The sequence below is a fragment of the Episyrphus balteatus genome, chromosome 2 (genome assembly GCF_945859705.1).
Source record: "Episyrphus balteatus chromosome 2, idEpiBalt1.1, whole genome shotgun sequence".
Classification (NCBI taxonomy): Eukaryota; Metazoa; Arthropoda; class Insecta; order Diptera; family Syrphidae; genus Episyrphus; species Episyrphus balteatus.
Genome location: NC_079135.1, coordinates 40887126 through 40913361, shown reverse-complemented (window position 1 = coordinate 40913361; position 26236 = coordinate 40887126). Strand labels below are relative to the sequence as shown.

The 26236-nt window shown below is 31.6% G+C and overlaps 4 protein-coding genes across 5 annotated transcripts; 1 reads left to right on the top strand and 3 right to left on the bottom strand.

Moving 5' to 3' along the window:
- On the bottom strand, nucleotides 1–3883 carry LOC129912709 (ganglioside-induced differentiation-associated protein 1). Its single transcript, XM_055991079.1, has 4 exons — nucleotides 3538–3883; nucleotides 915–1107; nucleotides 659–841; nucleotides 1–584 (listed from the first exon to the last, which is right to left on the bottom strand). The coding sequence occupies exons 1-4, from the start codon at nucleotides 3640–3642 to the stop codon at nucleotides 94–96; spliced, it is 972 nt and encodes a 323-aa protein (XP_055847054.1). The 5' UTR covers nucleotides 3643–3883; the 3' UTR covers nucleotides 1–93.
- Nucleotides 3884–8104: 4221 nt separating this feature from the next.
- Nucleotides 8105–9849, bottom strand: LOC129912708 (acyl-coenzyme A diphosphatase FITM2). Its single transcript, XM_055991078.1, has 2 exons — nucleotides 9752–9849; nucleotides 8105–9670 (listed from the first exon to the last, which is right to left on the bottom strand). Exon 2 carries the CDS (start codon nucleotides 9500–9502, stop codon nucleotides 8333–8335), a length of 1170 nt encoding a protein of 389 aa, XP_055847053.1. The 5' UTR covers nucleotides 9503–9670; nucleotides 9752–9849; the 3' UTR covers nucleotides 8105–8332.
- Nucleotides 9850–11821: 1972 nt separating this feature from the next.
- On the top strand, nucleotides 11822–16339 carry LOC129912703 (eukaryotic translation initiation factor 3 subunit L). Its single transcript, XM_055991071.1, has 4 exons — nucleotides 11822–11959; nucleotides 12137–12615; nucleotides 15052–16021; nucleotides 16085–16339. Exons 1-4 carry the CDS (start codon nucleotides 11930–11932, stop codon nucleotides 16217–16219), a joined length of 1614 nt encoding a protein of 537 aa, XP_055847046.1. The 5' UTR covers nucleotides 11822–11929; the 3' UTR covers nucleotides 16220–16339.
- Nucleotides 16340–17376: 1037 nt separating this feature from the next.
- On the bottom strand, nucleotides 17377–25386 carry LOC129912704 (rho GTPase-activating protein 68F). 2 transcript variants are annotated; one of them, XM_055991074.1, is made up of 9 exons: nucleotides 25201–25386; nucleotides 24658–24775; nucleotides 19796–19921; nucleotides 19691–19720; nucleotides 19555–19628; nucleotides 19366–19493; nucleotides 18599–19299; nucleotides 18433–18539; nucleotides 17377–18336 (listed from the first exon to the last, which is right to left on the bottom strand). In XM_055991074.1, exons 2-9 carry the CDS (start codon nucleotides 24704–24706, stop codon nucleotides 18136–18138), a joined length of 1416 nt encoding a protein of 471 aa, XP_055847049.1. In that variant the 5' UTR covers nucleotides 24707–24775; nucleotides 25201–25386; the 3' UTR covers nucleotides 17377–18135. The 2 variants fall into 2 exon arrangements, with proteins under 2 accessions (XP_055847049.1, XP_055847047.1); XM_055991072.1 differs by having other exon boundaries at nucleotides 19691–19723; nucleotides 25201–25384.
- Between the last annotated feature and the right edge of the window lie 850 nt (nucleotides 25387–26236).

Genomic DNA, 26236 nt, shown 5'->3' with positions numbered 1-26236 from the left:
TTAGCCTTGAAACCTTGAATTTAGTATGTATTTGTATATATTACACTACTCGTTTTTTTTAGTTAAGAATTAAATTTTCTGATTTTTACGAATTTATTTGTGTGCAAAAGCAGCAAACATTGCCATTCCAATCACACCAGCTCCAAGTTTATACTGAGCTGGAGTATTCATCCACATGTTTGTTAAAACACCAACATTATTTGTTGGCATAACTTTTTTAAAAACAGGTCTTTCTCGAAAACGCGAGTAATATTGTTTAATTTTTGGCAATTTTCCATTAGCCCAATAGTAATCTTCAAAACCTAAAGTGTCTAGTCGCTCCAAAAGTAATCCAAAGCTTACATCAACTGAATAGAATTCTGACGATAAAAGCCAATCTTTTTCAGGGCCTTCTTCTAGTTCTTTTTCAAATTGTTTTAATACTATTTCAAACTTATCAAGAACTCGTTGGAATTCCACTCTGCAATAAATCAATTCCTTGCGTCGCTGTTGAAGGTTAAGTTTGTCCTTTAAAGTGGATTTCTGATAGTCTGAGGATTCGTTTACGGACTTTTTTAACATTTCATAAACTTTATCATTGTTTTCTTTAAAAAAATGAAAAAAACGGAAATGTTAAAATTCTTATACTAAAAAGTTTTTATTTGTTTTTTATATTTACCAATACAAGATTGACGAATGGCTCCAGTAAATGGTGGCTTCGGATTTAATTTAAGATCTTTGTGTATAAATGAGCCCAGACTTAAAGCACCCACTGGTAGTTTGCTTAAAATCTCCTCGTAAGATACTGACTTAGTGTACTCGATTGATTTTTTATCAGTCGGTATAAGAGGTGGGTAGTTTGCTAAAAAGAAATAATCATATATATAAGCACGTTTTAACCATAATTATAATTATTTTTTTCATTCATAAATTACCTCCCTTGAATTTTCCCTCCAAATAATTAATAATGCTTTGAGAACTTGGAACTACTAATCCATTATCCTCAAGAACTGGAACGTCACCTTTTGGATTTTTACTGAGAAACCAGGATGAGTATTGTTCTCCATGGGCTAGATCCAAAACATAAGGTGTAAATTTGATATTTTTTTCGTAAAGTATAAACAAGATCTGAAAGTAGAATATATTCAAAACTTTTAAAAAAGACATAATAATATCACACTTATGATTACTAAAATTTAGTTGCTCACGATTATTAAAAACGAATTAGAAAAAAATAGGTACTTATTTTTGTATATCAAATACAACGAAATTATAAAATTTGACTCAGAGATTTACGTAGTATAGTATTTTTAAAATAATAATTTTTGAATCTCAATGAGTGGTGAACAAAAGTCAACTGACCTTTTAGACTTCAACCTTATGGAGTCACTATGACGTATGTGTAACCTTTTTTCTACTTAAAAACCTCTATCATTATCTCTTCAACTGATGACAAATCAACTAATACTAACACCTAACAGCTTTCTGACTTTTGTTACCAATTCCACTAACCTTTAAATTTAAATTTTAAAAACAGATGAAATGCATAAAATACGGATGTATGTTATTCAGTATAGGTACTTGTTGTTTTCCTAGATTGAAAAGTGTTGCTCTATTTTCAAAAATAAAAGGAGAGGGGTACATAACGAAGTGCTTTTTTGATGAGTTTGCAGAAAATTTCAAATTCGAAATCTAACCTTAAGGTCAACTGTTATTATTGTGATATTTTGATTGGTCAATTTCAAGAAAGATTTCACAGCCTTCAAAGTCTGAGTATTATGTTGGGAGTCTTAGAACCAGATAAATACAGAATTTGGAAAAAAAAAAAACTTTTACTTAAACTTTTAAATTGAATTGTAAGTGTTTCAGTTTAAAAAAGCTTATCATTCAGTCTAAGAGAATGGGTGACCCCCAGAAAAAAAAATTGTATACATATGGCTTCCAAAAATCTAGCTACTACTTTGAACCACTGTTCTAAAAATATTTTTATTAAAAAGAATTACATATGGTTATAATAATATTTATTATTTTAAATATTTGTAGGTATAATTTATTAAGTTCATCAGGCTACAAAGTTTAATAACAATATTACTCGAAAACGAAAAAGTCTAATGTAAATGGTTAGAAACTATTGTTAACATCAGGAAATATACCAAAGAAAAGACTGTGAATCAAAGAAACACAACAAAAAATTAACAATTTTCTGCTGTTGCAATGTTATTAATTACGTGTTTTAACCGTACCTACGCTACCTAAGCTGGTTTTCTCATGATACATACTCACCAATTTTAAGCACCACACCATTTGTTTATAAAATTTAATCTCTTCCTAGTTTATAGGAAAAAAGCAAATAAAATTAACAGTTGCATTTTTCAGCTCTAAAGACATAAAAGACCATACATAAAATTAAACTGATCTTCCTGGAAAGAAGGGTGAGTAGATGAGTTGCAAACCTTAACCTCATTTAAATTTTCAATAAAATAAACAATAAATAAAAATTCTATAATTTTTCTATTTGCAAACTTAATATAAAATTTTGAATTTTTAAGCATTAAAAAAACAGTATTATGTACCTATGTTCTTGCTTTAATTTGATATCCAATAAAATTAAATTACCATGTTTTAAAATTCATATTTTTATAAAAACGTGGTTCACTCTGGTGTATGTGTAACTTTTTTTAAAATTTTTTAATACAAGCTAAAACATCACTTAAAGTAAAACATCTTACTCTAGCCAAATAGTCTAACCATGCAAAAATTATTTGGGTTGTTTAGGAGGGTTTTTGCCATAATACGAAAACTTCAAACCTATTTTAATAAAAAAGGACATAAACCAAAACTAAAATTTTTATGAAGTTGAATGCCTAGATTCTCCTCCATATACATACAATATACCTACATATTTATCAGAAGCTATAAAATTCGCAGGCAAGTATAGAAACCATAAAATAAGGATTGTTTTATTTAAAAATAATATAGAATGGAAGATGCTTCACCGAAAATTAGGGAGACAAGAAGCATTATGCAATTGATGTATTTCAAACTGAAAGACTTTAGAAGAATAGGAAGAAATAAAGCAATGTATGCTCTTTTGGTTTTTCTTTTATTCTTTTGGGGCTCAGAATAATCAACAAAATGAATACTTCCACAGTAATGTAATATTTTCATAATTTTACCCTAAGATTTGATATCCACATATTATTTGTGTGAAGTTTTTGAACTAAAAATAATTATTGTTGATCACAATTTTGTTGATTTAAAAAATTGTAATTATATCATAGAACAGCTTTAACAAAACACCCCACACAAATTAATCTTCATAAATATTTAAATAAATAATATTTGCATTGCTTGAACTGACTGTGAGCATGTCTTACTTTCGTCTTTGTGTTAGATACCCTCTCTAGCCTATCCCTCCAAATGTTTATAAATAATAAACTTTTTTTCGGAGAGATATTCTCATGCTCCAGTGCACGTAATGTTTATTTTTTTTTTTTAATGTCACATGATAAGAAAAATGTATTTTATATATTAAAATTTACTTCACTTTTCACATACTTTTTGCGAATGAAAATTTTTCGGATGAAAATAAAGAACGAGTCCTTCTGTTAAATTAGGCTCCTTGAATTCAACGCCAACATTTATGTTTTTTTCCTCACTCATTGTTATTTAAATGCAATTTTCAAATAAAGTTTTTGAAAAAAACAACGTTTATCACATGCTTTGGTGCAAAACCGTCCGGAAATATTTAAGAGCCAAACACAACTACCCTACTGCATGTAACCGACTGTTTACCTAGATCAAGTTTTAACGAGCTTAACTTGCGTGAGATTGATGATAAATAAAATGAATGTCCGGAGTTGGAAGTCAGTAGGTATCTAACTAAAATTTGTATTTGTGAGAACTTGAGTTGGATATGCCTGTGATATGAAAATAATTAAAAATATAGCTTTTACTATAGAAGCTATCTCTATTCATGCATGAAGAAAAACAAAAATATCTGAAATAGGGTAGAAGACGTAACGCTGCTTATAAATCTTTCTTATTTAGAGGGAATTTTAGATGTCATTACTATCTTGAGTAAAAGGATTTAGATTTCATATTATCAAAACGTATGAAATTTAAAAGCACTCAAAGACCTATGATAAATTCGAATGTGTGGAAATAAATATATATGAAAAACTGATTAAATTTCAGGTGGGGGTGTTACCAATGATAAAAAATAACAGAATCTGTACCTATATTATTTCGAAAAGTTTTCAATAGAAATGGAGAGCTTTGCGAAAGAAGTTTTGATCACTGCCACCACTAGAATGCTTTTTAAATAGTAGAGGAATAGGTAACCAATGTGAATAAAAAGCAAAAAAAAATAATAATAAACAACAAAAATTATTCACAAGTTTTTCTTTTAAAAAAGTCATTTTATGGTATACTTGGAAAAACTGCATCAGTAAATACTTAAAAAATATTTGTTTGCCTTGTTGAATTCCTTTCAACCACTTGTAGTCGCTACTAAAATTTAATTACTTCTTGGTTGTTTTCGAAATTAAAAATGAAGCGATCTTTTTGAAAAAAATGTCTCTTTATAGACCAGGGTCGATAGTTTTTGAAACCAAAAAAAATCATAGTAGAATGAAACCCATTGGAAAAGGAGGTGAATATGATCAAAATTAAAGGAAAAATAAATTACGGGCGAGCCGAGTTCGGGAAGTGGGTGGGTTGAGTTTTTAATGGTAAAAAATGGTATATCTCGATTTCCGGCAAAACTACAAACCCTACAGAAAAAAGTTGTATGGCAAAGTTGTAGGTAATAAAAAGATCTACAACTTTTGTATCAACAATTTTTTTACATAACCTCAAAATTTATGTGAAAAATTAAAAAAACCGAGTTTTTGGTTTTTTATTTTTATCTTTTTCAAAAACAAGAATTTTTCTACGAAATTTGGTGAAATTTCATGTAACATTGATTAATCTTACGTTTTTTGAGTAATTAAAGTGTAAATTTGAATAAATAGGCCAAAATTGTAAACAAAATGATAAAAAATTTTTTTCGAATTCAACCTTTTTCATTTTTTGAATTTTACTAGAACATGTTCTATAGTATACTAATGTAAAATTTTTTTTACACCATCAGCAAATAGACATTTTAACGATCGTCATGCTCACCGACTTTTTGAAAAAAGCTGATATTTTGACACGTGAATTTTCGATTGAAAATTAGGGTGTATTTTTGGTATTAAGTCAAAATAAGGTGAACAAATTAATATTTTAAATCAAATAAATTACAGTGTATTTGGGACATAATAAGGTAAGTTTTCACAAATAAAAAACCAAAAACTCGGTTTTTTTAATTTTTCACATAAATTTTGTGGTTATGTGAAAAAATTGTTGATACAAAAGTTGTAGATCTTTTTATTACCTACAACTTTGCCATACAACTTTTTTCTATAAGATTTGTAGTTTTGCCGGAAATCGAGATATACCATTTTTTACCATTAAAAACTCAACCCACCCACTTCCCGAACTCGGCTCGCCCGTAATTTATTTTTCCTTTCATTCTTATCATATTCCCCTCCTTTTCCAATGGGTTTCATCCTACTATGATTTTTCTGTACTTTTTAATGTTTTTGAAGGCATCGGCACTGGTCTATTAAACCAATAAATAAAAAAATTTTTGTTTATCCTTAGCAATAACTTTTTGCTGTTTATCGTGTAAAATTTTACTAAGCTTAGTACTGACTGAGTTACCAAAAAAAAAAAAAACGGCTTTAATAATCATATTTCTTATCAGAAAAGTTTTTGCCTCTGTGCAGTAATGCCTTTTTCACAGTAGAGAAAGCCTGGACTATTGCATCCAAATTTTGCTGATGTCACAACCATTTTCAGATTCTCGATATACCTATGACTCAGAGCGTAGCTGCTGCTGTATCAGCTATATCCATGTAAAAGGGCCCCCGAATTATAATGGCCCCCATGAGACCAGACGTTTGACAAAAAAATTCACTTAAATCTACAGGGTGTCCCAAAAGTAATGGATGATAGGCCTACTTAAGGGCTCTCAGAATTTGGTAACTTGTTCATCCCAAATCCTTACGGTTTTCGATTTAATGCAATTCTTGTGAAATTTCGAAAAATCCCTACTTTGCAACAGTATTTTGCTTCTTGCGCCCACTATTAATTTTTGTTTTTTAAAATTCTTTTACAAAAACATTGCCAAATAATTAGGAACAATTTATTAATCAAAATATTTTTTATTCATACGCCATTTCGCTGCAAATTAACTAACAGTTTCAAGTTTTATAATAAAATCAATTTCAAACTTTTATTTGAGAGCAACACCGCAAAAAAAATTTGTACGGTGTGTGGATGGTTTATCATTCTAAAAAGTTGCCCTGTTATTGTAGTTTTCAAAAATGTATAAAAGTTTCCAAAGTTGCAGTTAGATCGCAAAATATTACAGTTTGAATTCAAAAAACCAGGGTTTTTCAGAACAAAAAACAACCAAAAATAAACTCATTTTCTCGAACTGTTATTTCTTTATTTTTCTTTGAACAAAAGCCTCTATTTTTGTTTGTATTTTTGCGCTGAAAACCCCTGTTTTGTTGAATTCAAATTGTAATATTTTGCGATATAACTGGAACTTTGGAAACTTTTATACTATTTTGAAAACTACAATAAAAGGGCAACTTTTTAGAATAATAAACCATCCACACACCGTATAAATTTTTTTTGCGGTGTTGCTCTCAAATAAAAGTTAGAAATTGATTTTTTTATAAAACTTGAAACTGTTAGTTAATTTGCAGCGATATGGCGTATGGAATAAAAAATATTTTGATTAATAAATTGTTCCTAATTATTTGGCAATGTTTTTGTAAAAGAATTTTAAAAAACAAAAATTAATAGTGGGCGCAAGAAGCAAAATACTGTTGCAAAGTAGGGATTTTTCGAAATTTCACAAGAATTGCATTAAATCGAAAACCGTAAGGATTTGGGATGAACAAGTTACCAAATTCTGAGAGCCCTTAAGTAGGCCTATCAGCATATTTCGTTTGATCCATTACTTTTGGGACACCCTGTATAAACCTCAAATAAAACTTGATTAATAGAGGAGGGGTATTGGGGGGTCGAAATACCCCAAATCAATTTTAGACTACTTCTATTTTATTTGGGATGTCCCATGAGACATATCTCGTGAGACATATATACATTTTTAAATAGTTTTGACCTCCAAACGAAGTATGCTATTTAATTTCTTATTTTAGCAAAGAATTTTTTTAATCACCAATATAATCATAATCGTTAATCGTATGAATGTTACGGTATTCGATATGTCCAAACAACAGGCAAATAAAAACCCATCTTGCAACGATAATAATTGTGCCCTTTATTATGAAAGTGGACTAAGTCACTCCTAAAAATACGATCAAATCGAGCCTAAAAATAATTATTATTTAAGGGGTAAAGTTTAATTGAAAGCGAAATTGCACTAAATAAACTTCTTTATTGCTCCTTCAGTGATGTCATAAAAGAAATACAGTTAAATCTTTATAAGAAAATTGTTATGTAAGTTTTTCTTTAAACAATGCAAAAAGGGACTTCGTCCACTTTCATAATAATGGGCACAATAACACATCGAGTTTTATTTGCCTTTTTTATGAATTCGATTCTTATCCCGAATTCCGAAAAAAACCTATCACGGAATCCATCTTATTAGAAAATTTCATATAACGGGTTCTGTGATTTCTTTTCCGGATTCGTGGCAAATCAACTACACAAATCTAATTCAGCATAAGACCAAGCAATAGTCCTTTTCCTATAAAATATTTTCATCCTTCGGTTTTGTCACAAGTGATGCACAATTCAAATATATGCTTACAGGTTGTATTCAAAATAAAAGCTGCTTTATTTTTTCGAGTGCTACATATTTCTGATCAATTGATCATGATTCATATAAATATAATTATGTACTTATTGCTATTTACATAAATATTGTATGTATTCATAAAATCCTACATTTATGTATGTATAATACAATCTACAAAAATAACAAAACCTAAAAACATCCAATCAATAACAAACAACAACCACAATAAAAAAAAAAAACTAAAAAATTAACAAAAAAAAATATTTATTGAACACCACTAAAAAAAAAACACCATAGGCACTTAAATATGTAATACATTTATGGGTTTTATCGCAACAAAAGGATAAATAATAATGACAAGATAGTTTAAGAAGGGAAAAATACAATTTTAACAAATCAAACAACAAAAATAAAGTTTTCACCAAAAATATAAAAAGAAATTAAAAAAAAAAAAAACATTATAAGCGTAATGACTAAACAGAAAAATCATTAAAGAAATTCTGAAGAATTATTTGATGTGTTGGGCGTTGCAGAAGCCTGATTCGCCACTCGTTGATTCGCATAAATAGGCAAACCCATAAACATGGGCACTTGGCCAGAAGTCGTTGGTGTGCGCTGTGTTGGTGTTATTGGTGTTGTCAAACTGGGAGTCCTCTTATACACAAAAGTGTCACTTCTTTCTCGTTGATAAAAGAAGCATCCACTTCCAGCTGGATCAGGCAATACACTCGATGATGGATACCAGAATCGATATGTAAAGTACCATGTTAAAATTGCAATTATTCCACTAACAACCTTTTCAATCATTTTGTGATAGTACAGCATAGTTCCAACTAACATGACATCCCATAGCAACTGCAAAGCTGCAATGCCAATGAATAGAGTCCTAATAGCTGGAGTCAAACGTTCATACAAAAAGTTTAGCATTTTCATTTGCTCATCACTGAGATTCCTCAGTGGATTTGTACTTGACCGCTCTGCTACACTACGATTGTGCAATTCATTTCGCAAATGCTCTTTAATCGATTCCCATTTAACTATTGGTCTAGCTTCTTCGATCAATACCAAACTAGAGTGAATTAAAATAAATGCATGTCCTGATATATCAAATCCGTTCCATAAATGGCCAGCACGCAAACAAGTAGACTTGCTATCAAATCCTCTAGCAGTGCATCGGCCATAAGATGTTTCAATAACATTAAACAACTTTGTCCAGAAGAACCAGAAGAACGTAGCAATTGCAATGCGAGGTAAGTGATTTGTTAGCATCTTTTTCCTATCCCCACAACAAAGGACAATTGAAGTCATAACTAGAAAAGGTAAACTAAATAATAACGTCCAACCCCAGCCGATTTTAACAAAGTAAACATTAAATAGATTGTCCGAACGGGAAAAGTATGTTTTGGGATAAGGTATAAAGTCTCCAATAAGTGAAATTACAAAAAGACTTCCCAAATAGAGAGCTACTTTAAGATTGGTATCGAAGAAGATGGTCTTTTTGCAAACATACATTATTGTTGTGACTATGATTTCTTTAATTGTTGTTGGTGCAGCCGTAGGTCGAGTGCCTTTGGCTTCTGACCTGGATACATCAGGACCTCCGGGTCTGAAATTCATATTCGTGTTAACAGGTCGAATTGGTTTTCGTTTTGTTGCCATATTACGTGTGATTTGTGTGTGGGTTCTTCGGAGAGAAAGTTGAGTATTTTGATTTTTTTTTGTATGATAATTTCGGTTGTGTCAAAGGTCGCAAAAGTATAAGATAAATCGAGCGTATCTATTAGATTTTAGAAAACGTGGTGATGATAATCCATTGATATGAAGAGCCTGTATAAGAATTTATTTTAAATTTAAGGATTCAAGTTGGTTAAAGTTTTATTTAAAGTAAATAAATTGAAATAGATTTACTTATTTGTCTAGGTTCCTGTTGAGTAGTAAAAAAAAAATTGAAATGTCATTTTGGTATGTTGCTGGGAAAAGCCAGTGATGCCAAGAATTTACTTAGGTTTGTTCGTTTAGTTAATTTTTTTAAATCAATTCAATTCTGGAACTTAAGTTTATGGGTGGAACACCTGACACGATTTTGTTTGTTAATTCCCAAAATGGAAAAATTACGAAAATAATGCAGAAAGGTTAGTTTTTGGTCTAAAAAACAGTTTGTATACTCTTTTTAAAAAAAATTGTACTAAAAGCCTGGTACGCAGATCGAGCTAAATTTTAGCATAGCTCAAATTCCCATACAAGTTATCGATAATTTGTGTGGGAGCTAAAATTTAGCGTGATCTGCTTACTAGACTTTTGTGCTAGCCTAAGGCCTGGTACATAGATCGAGCTAAATTTTAGCTCCCATACAAATTATCGAAAAATTTAAAAAAATTTTGTTCGATCATTTGTATGGGAGCTAAGGCCTAGTACGCAGGTGAAGCGAAACGAAAAATTTTCAAGTCTCCAAAAACGACAACGAAAATGCTAACGAAAAAATATCATCGAGTTTTCTGTCAAAATCAAAAAACAAAATTCCAAATCAAGAAAAAGCAACAGAAAATAATTTTTAACGCAAGAAATAAATGAATTAAAAGTGAAAAAACCGTCAACACTGCTCTTGGAGTCAAGACAAATGCACAGGACAGTAAAAAGTAAGTGAAAAATGAGTGAAAACTCTACAATAGGTGTGTTTTTTATTACCACCGGTCTTAACTGGACAAAAAAAACGCCTCGGGGCTTAACCTGAAACCTTGGCAGCACTGTATATTGAATGTTCCGAAAACAGCAGACACAACAAAAATTTAGAGTTGTCATATTTTTCGCTTTCGTCATTTTCTTGTATTTTGCATGTATGTTTTACAAAGAGATACAAAAATGTATGCTAGCAAAACTATTTTAATACATTTTGTCCTTCCAAACGTCAGTTTTCACGTTTTAAACAAATTCTAAACAATTTATGAAAAAATTAGTTTGGTAGCACAGATTTAAAACTCTTCAAAAAGTTAAGCCCAGAGAAATATCCGGGCTAAACAACTAAGCCCAAGGGGCTAAGGTGTTGTTGTATTTAAAGCCTGGTACGCTGCTCGCGCTAAATTTTAGCTGAGATAAAATTCCTATACAAGTTATCGATAACTTGTATGGGATCCATTTTATCTCGGCTAAAAATTTTCGATAATTTGTATGGGAGCTAAAATTTAGCGCGAGCAGCGTACCAGGCTTAACATGTAAATTGCTTAGCCCAGACTGCGTTTTTTTTGTCAAGTTAAGCCTGGTACGCTGCTCGCGCTAAATTTTAGCTCCCATACAAATTATCGAAAATTTTTAGCCGAGATAAAATGGATCCCATACAAGTTATCGATAACTTGTATGGGAATTTTATCTCGGCTAAAATTTAGCGCGAGCAGCGTACCAGGCTTTAAGACCGGTTGTAATAAAAAACACACCTAATTTTTCGCTAGAAGCCTGGTACGCTGTTCGCGCTAAATTTTAGCCGAGATAATTTTCCCATGCTCCCTGGCGAGCAGTGTACCAGGCTAGAGCTGCGTACTGAAAAACGAAAAGCTAAACGAAAATTTTCGTTCAACGTCTAACGAAATTTTGTATGGAAAATTTCGTTTCGCTTCAGCTGCATACTTGGCTCCCATACAAATTATCGAACAAATTTAGATGATTTTTCGATAATTTGTATGGGAGCTAAAATAAAGCTCAATTTGCGTACTAGGCTTCATATTTTTTTAATAAAAAAAAAAAACTCTTTGAAAGAAATTTTAACATAAGAGCAAGTTTGTGCGACACAGATATGCTTATTTTCTATTTTCAAATTATTGACAAAGTTGTGCGCTCACTCAATTTTTTTCCTACTTTTTTAATCAATCGATAAAAATTTACTTTTCAAACTTTCTCATCTCTATATTCCATTTTTGTCTTCTACTTCAAAACAAACACACCTTTTCATAAATATATAACCATTTCACTCTTGCATCAATGTATGCGCCTCTTTCTTTTAATTCTTGAATTATTCTGCTGCTGGCGTGTTTCTGTCAACTTGCTGGCAAATTTTACAATTTTCATTAAAAAAAGTTATAAATAATTTCTAAAATCATGTACGGTGGTGACGATTACGGCAATCAGGTATAACAAATTAATAAATATTTCTAAAAAAGTATAATAATTCATTAAAATAAAGCATTTTAAAGTAGTGAAGTGAAACATAACCAAACTTCAGTGCTTGCTCAGTGTTTAACAAAAAGCAAACTACATACATTTTTTATTGAATAAAATTTAATTAAAATAAATTATTTAATTTAGGATCTCTATGATGATTACGGTCATACCGGTGATCCACAATTGGATATGGAATACGAACGCAATTACTATTCCAAACAAATGCCGGAAAATGTCAAGTATTTCTTGATTAACTTTTGCCAGGCCATCAAGGAGGGAGTCATCTTTGACATCCAGAACATGTATGAGAACACCTTCCCCCAGATCAGTGATCACCATTTCGATAAGAGTGCATGGCCCGATGAGCAAGAAGTTTCCTCATTGGTTGAACACGATAAAGTGTTCTTGATTTTGTACAAAGAATTGTATTATCGCCACATCCACGCCCGCATTCCAGGTGGACCAAAATTGGAGCAGCGTATTAATTCATTCTTTAATTACTGCGATTTCTTCAATCTAATCATCTCATCGCCAAGTCCAGTGTTACTTGAATTGCCCGACATTTGGCTTTGGGAATTGGTTGATGAATTTGTTTATCAATTCCAAAATTTTGCTCAATACAGGTAATTAAACTCGCCCAGAGGTTCAATTCTCATTCTGTGAAGCTGTGAAGTGATAAAAATAGTATCATTTAAATTTTCACAGGTTTTTTTTCTTCATTTAATCATTTTACAGACACCCCTTATGTGATTCGCAAACTCTTCTTCCTTTTCTTGTTATGATCTCGATGTCCAGGATCATAGCTATCCCACGTATCTGCTTCACACTAGTGATCTGCCTGTGGGGATCGCCGGGTTGAACTCAGAAATCGGCGACAAGCTTCCCGGTTTTGTATTTTTATATTTCTGAAGCCAACTTATTGCTGGTGTTTTTGCATTTGCGTGTACCAAGAGTTTTTAGGCCTACCCTTCTTTTTACTTCGTGTTGGAACATTGTATGATATTGCTTTTTTGACGAGATTCTCAGGATCTCTCCTTTGACCATGGTGTATACGGTTCTAAAACTCAATGTTTAAAATCATTTAGAGAGAATTTACTAAGAAGTACTAAGGCCCAGTTTTTTCGCACTCCATTAAATTTAAAGTCTCTTTAAAAACGGAAAAGTTTTAAATTTGTATGTGATTTGACAGATTTTTTATTTTAAATGAGAGGGTGTTTTTTCGAAGAGACAGCAAAATCTGTAACTGGTTGCAAAAAAAAAAACGCCCTTTCACCTGAAATATTTGTATAGACTTTTTGGGTTCTTGGTTCCAGTTATAAATAAAACGTTTTTACTAATTTTCATTGGTGTAGCAATTTTTTCCCAGTTTTTATGGTACTAATTCCGAATTTCATCATTTCCTAAAAAAAAACACCCTTTCACTCAAGATAATTTTGTAAACTTTATAGATCCTTTATTCTTATACCAACCAAAACTTTTTAACCAAGTTTTAAAAATTAATAAAATATAAGTCAGCTGTTATGATACCTTTCTCACACATAACTCAACCCATAAAAAAAAAACCCTTTCACCAAAAATATTTTTAAGAACTTTTTGAATCCTTTGTCCCTGCTTTATTTAAAACCTTGATCCCGAATTTCATCAGTGTAGCATGTTTTTCACATGGGCTTCGGTTATATTTTACCTGTTGAAGTAAAAAAACTAGCACCCTTGGGAATAAGTTCTTAGAGCAATCGTATTGACTTTATTTTTATTTCATTAGATTCAGCAAAAAAAAAAATACCTTAAAAACATGTGTCATATGATGATATTTCACAAACAATTTTGTTCACCATATTTTTGAGCTTTACCGCTTCCCTCTTGTCCGCGAAAAAACACCCTTCCACCCAACTTTTATTATGGACTTTTTTATCCTTGTTTCATGAGTGAAACAATATTTTATTTTTTTAAACGCCTATTTTACCTGTACTAGGATTAAATGACCAACTTTTAAAAAACTCTTTCACCATGATTTGAATGCATTTAATTTTTTTGAAAGGAAGCAATCTAGTTTTTTATTTATTATAGGTACCTTAGTATATCCAAATACCAATTGCATTTATTCTTTATAAGCAGGATGGACATTTTGGAGGTTTCGCGGCCATTAATGAAATTCGTATCAAATGAAAAAAATATATCTTAGGTAAAACTTTTACTATGGACGTTTTGCTGTATTGCATTAAGAATGTCAGATATTGCAATATTAGTATTATTAATGCATCGTACAATGTTTAAAGTAAAAATTTAATTAGGTATATTTTCATTTTAATCTTAAAAATGATATTCTGTCATTTTCCCTAAGCCTGAGGGCATCAATCTTGAATATCCGAACAAAAAAACTATAGTATTAGCTTCTTAAACCAACAGTGTCGAGTTTTTTTTCGAGAGTTTTCAAATGTTTCAATCTAACAAGAAGTTGAACAAAAAACTTTCAAAAGTATTGTTTTAAAAAGGTTATGTTTTGGTTTCTATTGGTCGTATATTCCAGATTAGGTTCTTCAGGTTCAGGGAAAACGACAGATCATCAGCATTTTCCATTTAAAATGAACTTTAAAGTTCCCAAGATGAGAAAATCTATAAAAAGTGTTAAATGCAAAAATGTATTTCATACATTTGTTATGTACGTCACATTGAAAAAAAAAACTTCTGCACAAAATCATTCTGGCCGCGCAGCGTCCACGTTCGAAACAAATTTGTCCATTCTCCTTTATTGGTATTTCATTAAAAAATAATAAAGAAAAAAAAAAAAAAAAAAACAATTGAAAAAAAAAATACAATCTCAATGTTCACTAGGCTCAGACGAGTTTATAAATTACGAGAACATTTATCATATAAGCTGTTAAAGATACCTATATAATAATAATATTTTACTGAAAAATTAAAGTTTTTATCATTTAGAGTGTACTAACACTCTCTTTAAATGATATTATTTTTTATCACTTCACAGCTTCACAGAACGAGCATCGACCCTCAGAAGACACTTTAAGAATTATCTTTTAATGTTTTCTTTTCTTTTACAGAGCACGTCTAACAGACAAGAGCCAAGAAGAAATTCAACAGCTCAACATCCAGCACAACAATGTTTGGAGCATTCTCTGCATCTTGAATGTATTGCATTCCCTTGTAGACATCTCCAACATCAAGAAGCAATTGCTAGCAATCTCTCAGGGAAATGATCCCCAAACTGTTGCTGGACAATTTGGAGAACATTCCTTCTACAAGATGTTGGGTTACTTCTCGCTGGTCGGACTTCTTCGTGTCCACTCTCTGCTCGGTGACTATTACCAAGCCATCAAAGTACTTGAACCAATTGAGATTCACAAGAAATCGCAATATTCCCACATCCCAGCATGTCAAATATCCACATCCTACTATGTGGGATTCGCTTACATGATGATGCGTCGTTATGCCGATGCTATCCGTACTTTCTCGGACATTCTCTTGTACATCCAACGCACCAAGCAGTTGTACAGCACTCGCTCGTATCAGAATGATCAAATTAACAAGCAAGCCGAACAAATGTACCATCTTTTGGCCATTTGCTTGGTTCTGCATCCACAATGCATCGATGAGTCGATTCAACAAGTCTTGAGGGAAAAGAACTACCAAGACAATATGTACAAGATGCAATGTGGTGACTTGGAAGCATTCAAAATGTTCTTCATTTTTGCATGTCCCCGATTTGTCAGCCCATGCCCACCATCTGCAGATGCACCCATGGAGGATTATGTCAAGGATCCAATGGAACATCAATTGCAGGTGTTTATGGATGAAGTGCGTCAGCAAAAGGACGTTCCAACTACAAGGTCTTATTTGAAATTGTACACCACCTTACCATTGGAAAAATTAGCTTCATTTATTGATGCTAAGACCGATGATGAAATCAAGACCCTGCTTATTCGTTTATTGTGCTTTAAGCACAAGATGAGGAATTTGGTCTGGACAAAGGGTTCAAGTGGTCTGGAAGGACAATTCCAATCTGGATCTGAAGTAAGTTTTTATTACTCTTTTTGTTATTTTCTTATTAGAATTAATGTGATTTCTTTTTTCCAGCTCGATTTCTATATTGATAACGACATGATTCATATTGCTGATACTAAAGTTTCGCACAGATACGGTGACTTCTTCATAAGGAAAATTTTGAAATTCGAAGATCTTAATCGCAAGCTTAAAAATATTACAATTTAAAAGGGTGGAAACCTTGCAAGTACATAAATTATTTTCCCAATTTGTATTTTAATAAAAATAAGACGGAAATATGTTTCTTTTTCAATTAATTAAAATAAAGAACATCAAAAGAAAAAGAAATACAAAAAAGATTTTTTTTATAAAAAGTAAACAGCGATATTTGAAAAATAATATAAGATTATGGCACATCGTCTTAGGGTATTTTTCAATGCTGGATCTCATGGATCGTGAGTTTCATGTGAACAAAATTCCACCCGAGAAATTAAATTTCACTTTTCCTTTATTGTGAGTTCCGGGCGAAAAGTTTTTCACGTTCGGAAAACTCCGTATTTTGAACTCTTATATTAGGTAATTATCTTAGGTAGTCGACATCTCTTTTCTCACTTAAATTTTGTGGCGAACAGGAAACTAGTTCGGAGGAAAATGTAAGTTCCATTCGGGTGAATCTCACGATTGCGAACAAAAATATTTCGGACAGAAAAATTTCCACGTGAAACCCAGGATAGGGCAAACTACATACATATATACAACTGAATTCGTTACAATTTTTTTTCGTTCGTAATAGCCACCCGTGAGTGGTCGTTGTAACCGAATTCTACTGTAATTTGAAATTAAGAATCATAACAATTTCCGGGGATGGTTTTATGAGAAAAAATTTTCATATATGATATCTACATTGATGCCCTTTCGAGCCATATACTGGGTCTCATTTTAATCGGTGCTGGTTTTTTTGTTGGCATTCTCCTTTAGCTAAAAGCTTGTAAGCTCAAGGGAAAAGTATCCATATTTTGTTACCCTAAAGCTCATTAAGAAATAAAGAATAAGTCCAATATTTTCGTTATATATCAAAGTATCTATTTATCAAGATTTTAATTCACAACAACAAATAAAATCATCCTTTTTGTGGGTTATACAAAAAAAAATTCTAAATTGACTTATCATATTTTGAAAATAAACGATTCAATTTACAAAAATGTCTGTTATTTTCAATGAATATTTAAGTAAGTGCCTATCAACTCTCAATGTTTTGTTCTTGACAATACGTGTCCGGGACCCCTATTACATGCATAGGGATTGATTTGTATCCAAGATGATGGTTTACAACAAATTTCAGATGAAAATTGCAGTTTTTTTTTTTTCATAATAAAACTCATTAATTCTTTTAATAACAAATATTTTATTTTGAATATTATTTTACATGTTATTTCTTACTTTAAGTTTAATAATGTTTTTTAGGAAATATTTTTTTCAATACAATCGTATATTTATGTAAAAAACAAACATACTATGGAAAAAAAAACATTACTTTTGGATTGTAACCACGTTGTTTTTTTGTTTAAAAATTTTAGTAAAACATTGTGCTCTTCCAGCATGTGTTAAAGTTTATTAAAATATATATATTTATTAAGTTTCTAAAAAAAATCGGTAATTTGTTAACAGTTCAGTTTGTAAATAAAAAGAGGAAGAAGTTTCACCTCACATGTTGAGCAGAAGTATTTTTTTTATGAACATGTGCGGAGTGTGATATTTATGAAAAGGAATATTTTCTTTGTTATTAGTTTTTTTTTTTTCATTTTACATGTTTTTTTGTTCATGAATCTCTACCTAGTATAATTTATGAGATTTCAGTGGTATATTTGAGAGAAAAATTTGTGTGCAGATTGATTTTTTGAATATTCTATTTTCTATAACCCAAACAAAAAACAAAAAAAAAGGAAAGTTAATTTTTTTGAAAAATTGTAATTCCCAAAATTGAAGTGTGCAAACTTTAAAAAATATTTCTCTTTGGTAGTTAATTAAAAAAATAAAGAGACAACAAAAAAAGATTAATATAAATTATGAGAATTAAGGATAGAATAATAAAAATACGAGGAAAAGAACGCATAATAATTGTAAAGTAATTATAAAAGCCTAGGTTAATCTATTGGTGACGCTTTTTTATTAATGTCGACCAAATAGATATCTTTGTGATTTTGTAACACAAAGTCTACGAATGCATTGATTGGATTTATTTCTTCTAATGACATTTGTGCATGTCTTGACCAGATTAGATTGGGCCCAAAAACGATTGCCAGATTGGAAGAAGTCATCTTGTTAAGATCCTCGCAGTCCATTACCTAAGGGTTTATAAATAGATAACGAGAATTAATAACCGATTTTTCATAGAATAAAATAATTGATGTGGAAACCAGTCGGTAATAGAAATTACTTACCTTAACCAAAAACTCTACTAAATATTTAAAGAGTTCATAATTCTCCTCGGGCAGCTTTTCTCTGATAAGTTGCGTTACGTTTCTTGATCGTTCCTCTTTTGGCCAATCTATTAAATAAATAAAAAGTCAAAACTTTTCTTATCTTTAAATAAGAATAAAAACATACCTAAGAAACTAGTGATGTCTTCATAGAGTTCATACGTTAACAATGGCTCACTGAGATCTCTCAGAAATGATTTAAGTAACCCAGCTATTACGTGTACATTAACATCTTTCAAATCGACCTCCTCACCACGATTAACTCTCACCTTGAGGTCATTGATCTCGGTATAATTGCCAGATCTTCTAAAAATTCCTTCAGTATCAATAACACCTGTCATCGAAAGTGAATCAACACATTTGCGAACAATCGGTGGGATAGAATTTAAGCACGGGCTATTTTGTGTGATAAACTTTAATGGAACACCAAATTGTGCTGTTTTGTTCATAGAACCATCTGTCACACTTGTAGGTGCAGCACGACGATTTGAATAAAGTTTATCATCAAACTCACAAATGTTATCGGGTAATTTAAGCTTGGTTAGACCTAATGCTTGTCGTAACTCGTCCAGCGTAGAAATATATACAAGCTTTCTGCGAAATTTATCACTTATAAATGGGCGGAAGAAATTCCATATAACTCGAATAAACCAAGTCGGATGAACGACGTAAAGATTTTTGAGATTTTTCCTAAAATTTCTATCGAGTTCTTTATAGGAATTCCATAGAAATTGCGCTGAAGGTTTATTCTCATCCTTTAGTCCTTGATGGAAGTATACTAGGATGTAATCATTTTCGACATATGGTTCAATTTCCTTTATAAGTTCCCTTTGAAAACAATAAAATCTCACATTAGTTTATTAGAGAAACAAAATGAATCAAGATAATGAATACCGAATAAATTTCTCCATTTGATTCTTTTCGGGAAAACGTGATGCATAAATGCCAAATATATGTTGACCTTGTTTGTCTGTACCAAGGAAATCACATTTTGTTCTGTTTGTGGTAAAACTTTCTGATTGCTGGAAAAACAAAAAAAAAACATAAATCAAGATGCAAATTGGAATTTGTTTTAGTACAAACCTCTTTCAGTTGATCTTCAAAATCATTGTCCTCCAGAGGATTCTCTATTTCAACTTCTTCTGGTTCTTCTCCAGCTATAAAAAAAACATCATTAATTTAACAACATACAAATTTATTTGGGTTTTTGTGTATTTACCAGTTAAAACAAAGTCATCCACCATGACATCTTCTGAAAATAACCAAACATTTTTAGAAAATGTATCATATGTGTCTTCGGCGTCGTATGGAATATTGAACTTACTAGGTATAGGAGATTGTGTTAAAAGTTCAGTATCATCGAACTCTAACTTAGGTTCAAAATCATGCAAGTCTGATAGACTTGGAAGTGGTTCATCGGAGTTTTCAACGAGTGGGTTTATCGGTGGTCCTGGAAAATATTTTGTATACATAATTTTATAATTTTATCTTAGTTATTATAAATTTTGCCCTACAGCTAAGCTTAAACTAAAATCATCAATTGAGCTTTTGGGGAAAGCAAGTGCCCCAATTTATTAGGCAATAGACGACGAACTATTCCAAACCGAGAGGGATGCCGCTCTTTTTGTGCCGCATGAATTCTTATGTTGAAGAAAAAGAGTAGAAGTGGAGTGGGAGTTGTGGTCCCATTGTAGATCATGACAGAGAAGCAGACAAAAGCAGCGTATGTCTGGCTCTTAAATCTAAATTCTTACTTTGATTTTTCGTCTTACTATTAAATTTCTATTTCAAACAAGTAGTGGGGAATGGAGGGTTAAGAGTATTGAGCTTCTTATCAACATGAATTCTTATGTTGAAGGAAAAGAGTAGAAGTGGAGTAGGAGTTGTGGTCTCATTGTAGATCATGACAAAGAAGCAGACAAAAGCAGCGTATGTCTGGCTCTTAAATCTAAATGCTTATTTTGCTTTTTCGTCTTACTATTAAAATTATATTTTAAACAAGTGATTGGGAATGGAGGTTATTGAGCTTCCTATCAACAAAACACCTTTACTTTATGTATGGCGACTTTCAATAAATCAGGATACCTGTCATACAAACTTCATTGGCTTTAATATACAGCTCATAGAGTTCGCGGTTTGATTTTGTTATCCATTCCTCCTCCTCATGCGTGGGACTGAAAATTATTTTAAAATTGTTTACACTTATCAAACGACAGTGGGCGCTGTAACATAGCGTTGGCAGAATAAGAATTTTGTATATGATACACTTCGTTTTTTGAGTAAGAAGTTTTGATTCCATCTTTTTGGGTAACCAAAAGTAGCTGAGATTTACTTAAATTTCCTATGAATTTTGAAATAAGGTGTCGTACTATAAGTTGTTATGTATTCTGAGGTGAACTCCTTGGCAACTTTAAACAAAATTGGTGCCAAGCGACGCGCCAATATTTGTTTGTTTGTTGATATTCGTCAATAGCTATGAATTACTCCCATAAAGGTTGTTGTCCGATAAATTTGACTAACTTCTTGGAACCAGTTATACGAGTGGTTATAAATCGGTGAAGAAATTATGATATAGTCTAAATAAATTTTTTCGTAAAACAACAGAAGTATTCATTAATGCGTTGATCTAGTGCAAATTATTATCAAGATTCAAAGCATTGTCATCTATGAAATTTTTTTTTATTGTTATGAAGATATAATTCTAGTTCTCTATTATTCAAATGTACACTTAATTTTAATGAACTAAAGAATTTATCATTGTTTATTTGATAATCTGATACCAACATCATGTGTCAGCTTCTGATTAAATCTTGTTGATTTTATAAAGATAACAAAACTAAATGTGAAGTATGACACAAATCGTCGGTGAAACCAGAAAAGTGTGTAACTCCAAATTTTCTGAAAATTAGATTTGAATGCCATCTGTTAGACCAACCTAATATCTACCGTTCCTTAAACTCAGAATCCCCTTAAAGTTCATAGTTTTTATTGTATTAGCAAATAAGAAAATGAGAACTCATACAAATGCCTTCAAAACGATTTTGTTTTTTGCTCTCCTATAAAATTTGCTAAAATGGAGTTACACACTTTTCTGGTTTCACCGACGAAATGTGATTTTTTTTATCTTGAGAGCAAAGTTGCGAAAATTAATCCCACATGACAAAACAAAATTCTGTAATCTTTTTGTGTCTCAATGATACTTTTGTACTTTTGAATAGGTACAATTTTTAACGTAAAAACTGCAATCTGAACAGACCACTTCGTCAGCACATAATGACAATTTTTTACTCAGAAAGTGAAGCCTATTACGTACTTGTGAAGTAAGTCGTGAAATTAATCCACACATTTATTTTACTCTACCTTGAATGATCCTGCCAAAATTCGTGAAGAAAAAAATCGGAGAAGTATGTACTAGGCTTAGGGAGGCACTGCAATCCTTTGTGGATTTGGGCTTCAACAAACAAACTTCTCCAGCCAGCTCTATCTTTATCCAGCTGCTTCCAATTTCGCACGCCAAGTTAATTGAGATCCCTTTCGCTTTGTCAAAGGTATCGGTGAGATCTTTGCCGACCCGGACGAAACAGCGTGCATTCTACATCGTCATCTTGCAGGGATGACAATACTAGACATGTCTCTATACAGGTCGTCCCCTTAGATACTGCCATACGCGGCCTTGAAATCGATGAATAGATGATTTGTATCGATTTGTTGTTTCGGTTTTTTTTTTCAAGATCTCTTGTTATGTGAATATTTGGTCTAGGGTGGACGTGCCTTGTCTAAAGCCACACTGATAAGCACCTTTAAGATTGTTGACGAAAGGCTTCAGACGTTCACAAGATACTTATGGCAGAAAGGATTTTATAGAAAAGAATCTTCATCTCAACCACCGTCATTTGTACTCATATGTTTTATTTTCTGTACAGTATTGGGAAGACTATTGTCGTTAAGGGCTTTACTTTAATCAAACGCACGAAAACTTAAAAAAAAGGCTCGCTGTCTTAGAGAAGGAAATCCATATCAGATCTTGTGGAAACATATGAAATAGCTTTTTAAAATAAAATTTAATTTTTCAATCAAGGTCATAGAGATGAGTTTTTCGTCTTTGAAGGTTTTATAACTATTTCACTGGGACCAACCCGATCGTCTTTTTGTTGTTTCAAATTGTAACTCTTAACTTCCCGGACATCAATATTGGCTTTTAGCTCTAAGGTAACACACTTTACCACGCCAATCGTGCCAGGATGTGGACGGGAAGACCTGTGGTTTTCGCAACTACTTATAGTCCTCTTTCACTTCTAGTTTGAATTTTTTGGATAGTGACTTTGTACATTTTGCCAAGTTCATGTAAGTTTGCCTATACACTCCAATACTAGCTTGGAGTTGATTTCGTTGGATTTAAGTGCTTTTAGGGCCGCTTGATTATCAGACATAATGGCAATATTTTTGTTTCGGTGATTTAATTCGAGGTTTATTTCTGCACATTTTACAATGGCATTTCGTCGGTCTCATAAGGAAACCTCGTAACTCCACCTTTTTTCGAAAATGACTTTTGAGTGCCATTTTTTAGAAAATATGTCAGCGGAGCTACCCAGAAAATTTGAAGTCATTCCGAAAACTCTAAATAGACTTAAATTAAAATTTTGTAAAGCACTTTACTCTCCAACTACTCTGTTGTTTCTCTATTCTTTTGTCTCTCCTGTAAAATTTTGATTTTGGGAGTTACGAGGTTTCCTTATGAGGCCGACGATTTATCTCAGCTTGAAAGATACTTGGGGATTGACCCATAGGTACGGAGAGTTTGGTACTAGGCCCAAAGACGCCTGCCCCTGTACCTGTTCTCGACCCGTCTGTGTACCATTTGATGGTATTTTCTTTAAATGAGTAGTTGATAGATTCACATACCCAATCATGTATATTGTAGTTTTTCACAAAGTTATACATAGTTTGGGATCACGGCATCTCTTGGAAAGTCAAGAAAGTTTTCTTCTGAGGTCCGCCTCTTGTTGTGATGATATTTTGTACATTAAGACCTGCCCTTACCTCAGCTGTTCTTCTGCTCAGCATTTCATTGATCCATCTCACTACAGTGATAGGTACTCTTTTCCTTAGAAGAGCTTTGTGTACAGCGAATAGTAAGCTGTTATCAAAAATGCTCCCTTGATGTCAAGAAGCTACTCCTTAATAGACTTCCGACATATCCATTCAAATCTCCACCTGAATGGAGATTGTGGGGTTTTCTTATCAAATTATTTTTATTTTTTTTTTTTTTTCAAATTATGAACCTATGGATACTTTTTTCATTTTGTATTTACATCTCTATCCTACAAACCACAATCTGCGGTTAATAACCGCATTTATTTTAATTTCTTTACCAATTCATTAAAAAAATCATTTTCTATATAAAAAAAATTATTCTGTTTAACTGGTAGACCAGAATGTGTGTCTGTGGCTTGTGTCTTGTGTCGCTGTCAAAGTTAAAAAGTATGAAATTAGTATATTGGTGCCAGAATACGTAGCTGTGGCTGTGGCAAGGAAATTCGCTGTGGTACAAGTCGAGTCGACTTTTACTTCAAGCTACAAGCGCAATGACTTTTGACGTTTCTAATGTGGTTGCTCAGTTAATATTATTTTTTTTTCAAGGCAATTGACATTTTAGTGCGCCACATATACATTTTGAGCGATTTTATTTGACATCTTTTACCACGGCGTTTTTCTTTGCCACAAGCGAATTTCCATTCTGTTCAGCCAGTAAGAACCAAAGCTATTTCTATTTTAGATGTGTCGCAGTTGTTTGTTGGAGCATAACATGAAATATCGTGAAGGTTTTTTTTTCGTTGGTTTATTCGAGGTCGTTTTCATTAACAAAAAAAAACATGAAACTTATCTATCAAAGAATAACAATCTTTAACAAAAGCATACATATTTATATCTATACAATAAATTCAGTAGCTCCTATTTACGCAAACTTTTTTTCATTTTTCAACTTATTATATTTTACTTTAGTTTTTACATAACTAAAAATTCCTAACACCTTTGACTGACAATACACATTGCCCCCATTAATTCACATTCGATTTCGTTTAAGTTTCAACTTCAAAGAAAGGAGTGTGTTTTGTTTTGGCTAGCTCTGGCCTATTATATTTTTATTGAAACAAAGGAAATTAAATTACATCTCATTAAACTTACCTGGCAATTTTGATGCTGACCCCAAGGCAGCCGTTCTGCTTGAATTCATTTTAGCTATTTGGCTTTCATGCGCGCTTAGAAATTTTTTTTTTCTTACTGAATTAATGTTACGTTTTAACTGAAAAAATAAAAGTAAATAATAGAGGAGAAAATTATTAACACTTTTGCTCTCGCATTTATATTAATTTATTTGATTTGTTGAACAGACAAAACAAAAACAACAAACTTTTGTAGATAAATGCATTTGCGATTGACGTCATTTTTATTTTATTTGAAGCAGACAAAACAAGACAAAACACAAAGGTTAAATGGAAAAGACGCATTAGGGCATAATAAAGACTTGAAGGGATTTTGTGAAAAGTTAAATTTTTGTAGTTTTATTTGTTTAATGATTTAATAACAATTTTAGTATACTTATTTAAAATATAAGTTATAAATTTTTTGATAAAACATAAAACATGTTTTTTTTTCTTATCACGAAACTAGCAATTTTGTTGTTTTTTTTTTTTTAAGACTGAACATTTTTCTAGGAGAGCTACACACCTTGTTTTTCACCAAAGTTTTCGTAATTTATACAAAATAATGTTGTTTTATGTTGAATGATAAGAATGATGTATATTTTAAATATAAAATAACTGCGTTTTTGGCAATTAAAAATGCATATACGAAAGTAAAACTTTTTATCTGCGGACCACGTACATATTTTTACTGTTGTTTTTCTTTTTTCTTTTTTTATATTTTGTTGATAGAATGAACGCCTTCAACTTCAATATACAACGAACAAAAACACAAGAAAAAAACCACGGTAACGACTTAACGAAAGGTTGGATTTACACGGAACTACTTTTCTGTGTGACATGAGTATGATGGATCAAGTCTGGTGTGATGAATGATTGAATGCAGTGCTGCTAGAATATTTATTTTTATAGGTCTGTTTGGGTACTGCACTTCTACTACAGAAATATTTCTACTTTTTTCAAGTTTTTTTTTTATACCAGTTTGAGTGCCCTCGAACTGAGTAGTTTTGTAAATTATTTTTGAAAAAAAGGAGAAATATTAGAACTTTGTATGAGAGCTAAAATTTATCTCGATCTGCGTACTAGACACAAAAATTACATATTTACAAGAACTACTTGGAACAGGTCTTATAGAGACCTTTTGTCACTTGAAAATATAAGGCTTCCGTAGAACGGTTAAAACAATTTTATATTAATTAAATTTACAAGGCTTTTATTTTACATTTTAGAAAATCTTGATAAGACCTCCCTCCCCTTTCCAATATGGTTGAATTGTGTAATCAAGCCTTGAACTAAATCTATACAAACAATAGTTTTCCGAATCGAACAATTATGGACCTTGCCAAATTGTAACTTGGGGTCAAGTTTTATTTTAAAAATACAAATTTTATAAAATGCAACTGGGTTACTATTACTTTTACAATGATATTAGACCAGTTGTTGCATCGGATAGTGAATACCCACTTTTTCATTTTTTTTTTTTGAGCCAATGTCTTAAGTTGTTCAGACCATATAATAAGTCTTACCGTGTAAATCATCCAACATAATCATAAAAAAGTAAA

What these genes read in the sequence shown, in the direction of transcription:
- LOC129912709 (XM_055991079.1), bottom strand. Translation starts at nt 3,642, where the DNA reads ATGAGTGAGGAAAAAAACATAAATGTTGGCGTTGAATTCAAGGAGCCT. An exon ending in AAAATTTTCATTCGCAAAAA is followed by an intron (nt 1,108 to 3,537) that starts GTATGTGAAAAG and finishes TTCTACTTTCAG; the next exon opens with ATCTTGTTTATACTTTACGA. An exon ending in GGAGGGAAAATTCAAGGGAG is followed by an intron (nt 842 to 914) that starts GTAATTTATGAA and finishes ATTTCTTTTTAG; the next exon opens with CAAACTACCCACCTCTTATA.
- LOC129912708 (XM_055991078.1), bottom strand. Translation starts at nt 9,502, where the DNA reads ATGGCAACAAAACGAAAACCAATTCGACCTGTTAACACGAATATGAAT.
- LOC129912703 (XM_055991071.1), top strand. Translation starts at nt 11,930, where the DNA reads ATGTACGGTGGTGACGATTACGGCAATCAG. An exon ending in CAAAATTTTGCTCAATACAG is followed by an intron (nt 12,616 to 15,051) that starts GTAATTAAACTC and finishes TTTCTTTTACAG; the next exon opens with AGCACGTCTAACAGACAAGA. An exon ending in AATTCCAATCTGGATCTGAA is followed by an intron (nt 16,022 to 16,084) that starts GTAAGTTTTTAT and finishes TCTTTTTTCCAG; the next exon opens with CTCGATTTCTATATTGATAA.
- LOC129912704 (XM_055991072.1), bottom strand. Translation starts at nt 24,706, where the DNA reads ATGAATTCAAGCAGAACGGCTGCCTTGGGGTCAGCATCAAAATTGCCA. An exon ending in GTCAGCATCAAAATTGCCAG is followed by an intron (nt 19,922 to 24,657) that starts GTAAGTTTAATG and finishes AATATTTTCCAG; the next exon opens with GACCACCGATAAACCCACTC. An exon ending in AACACAATCTCCTATACCTA is followed by an intron (nt 19,724 to 19,795) that starts GTAAGTTCAATA and finishes GGTTATTTTCAG; the next exon opens with AAGATGTCATGGTGGATGAC.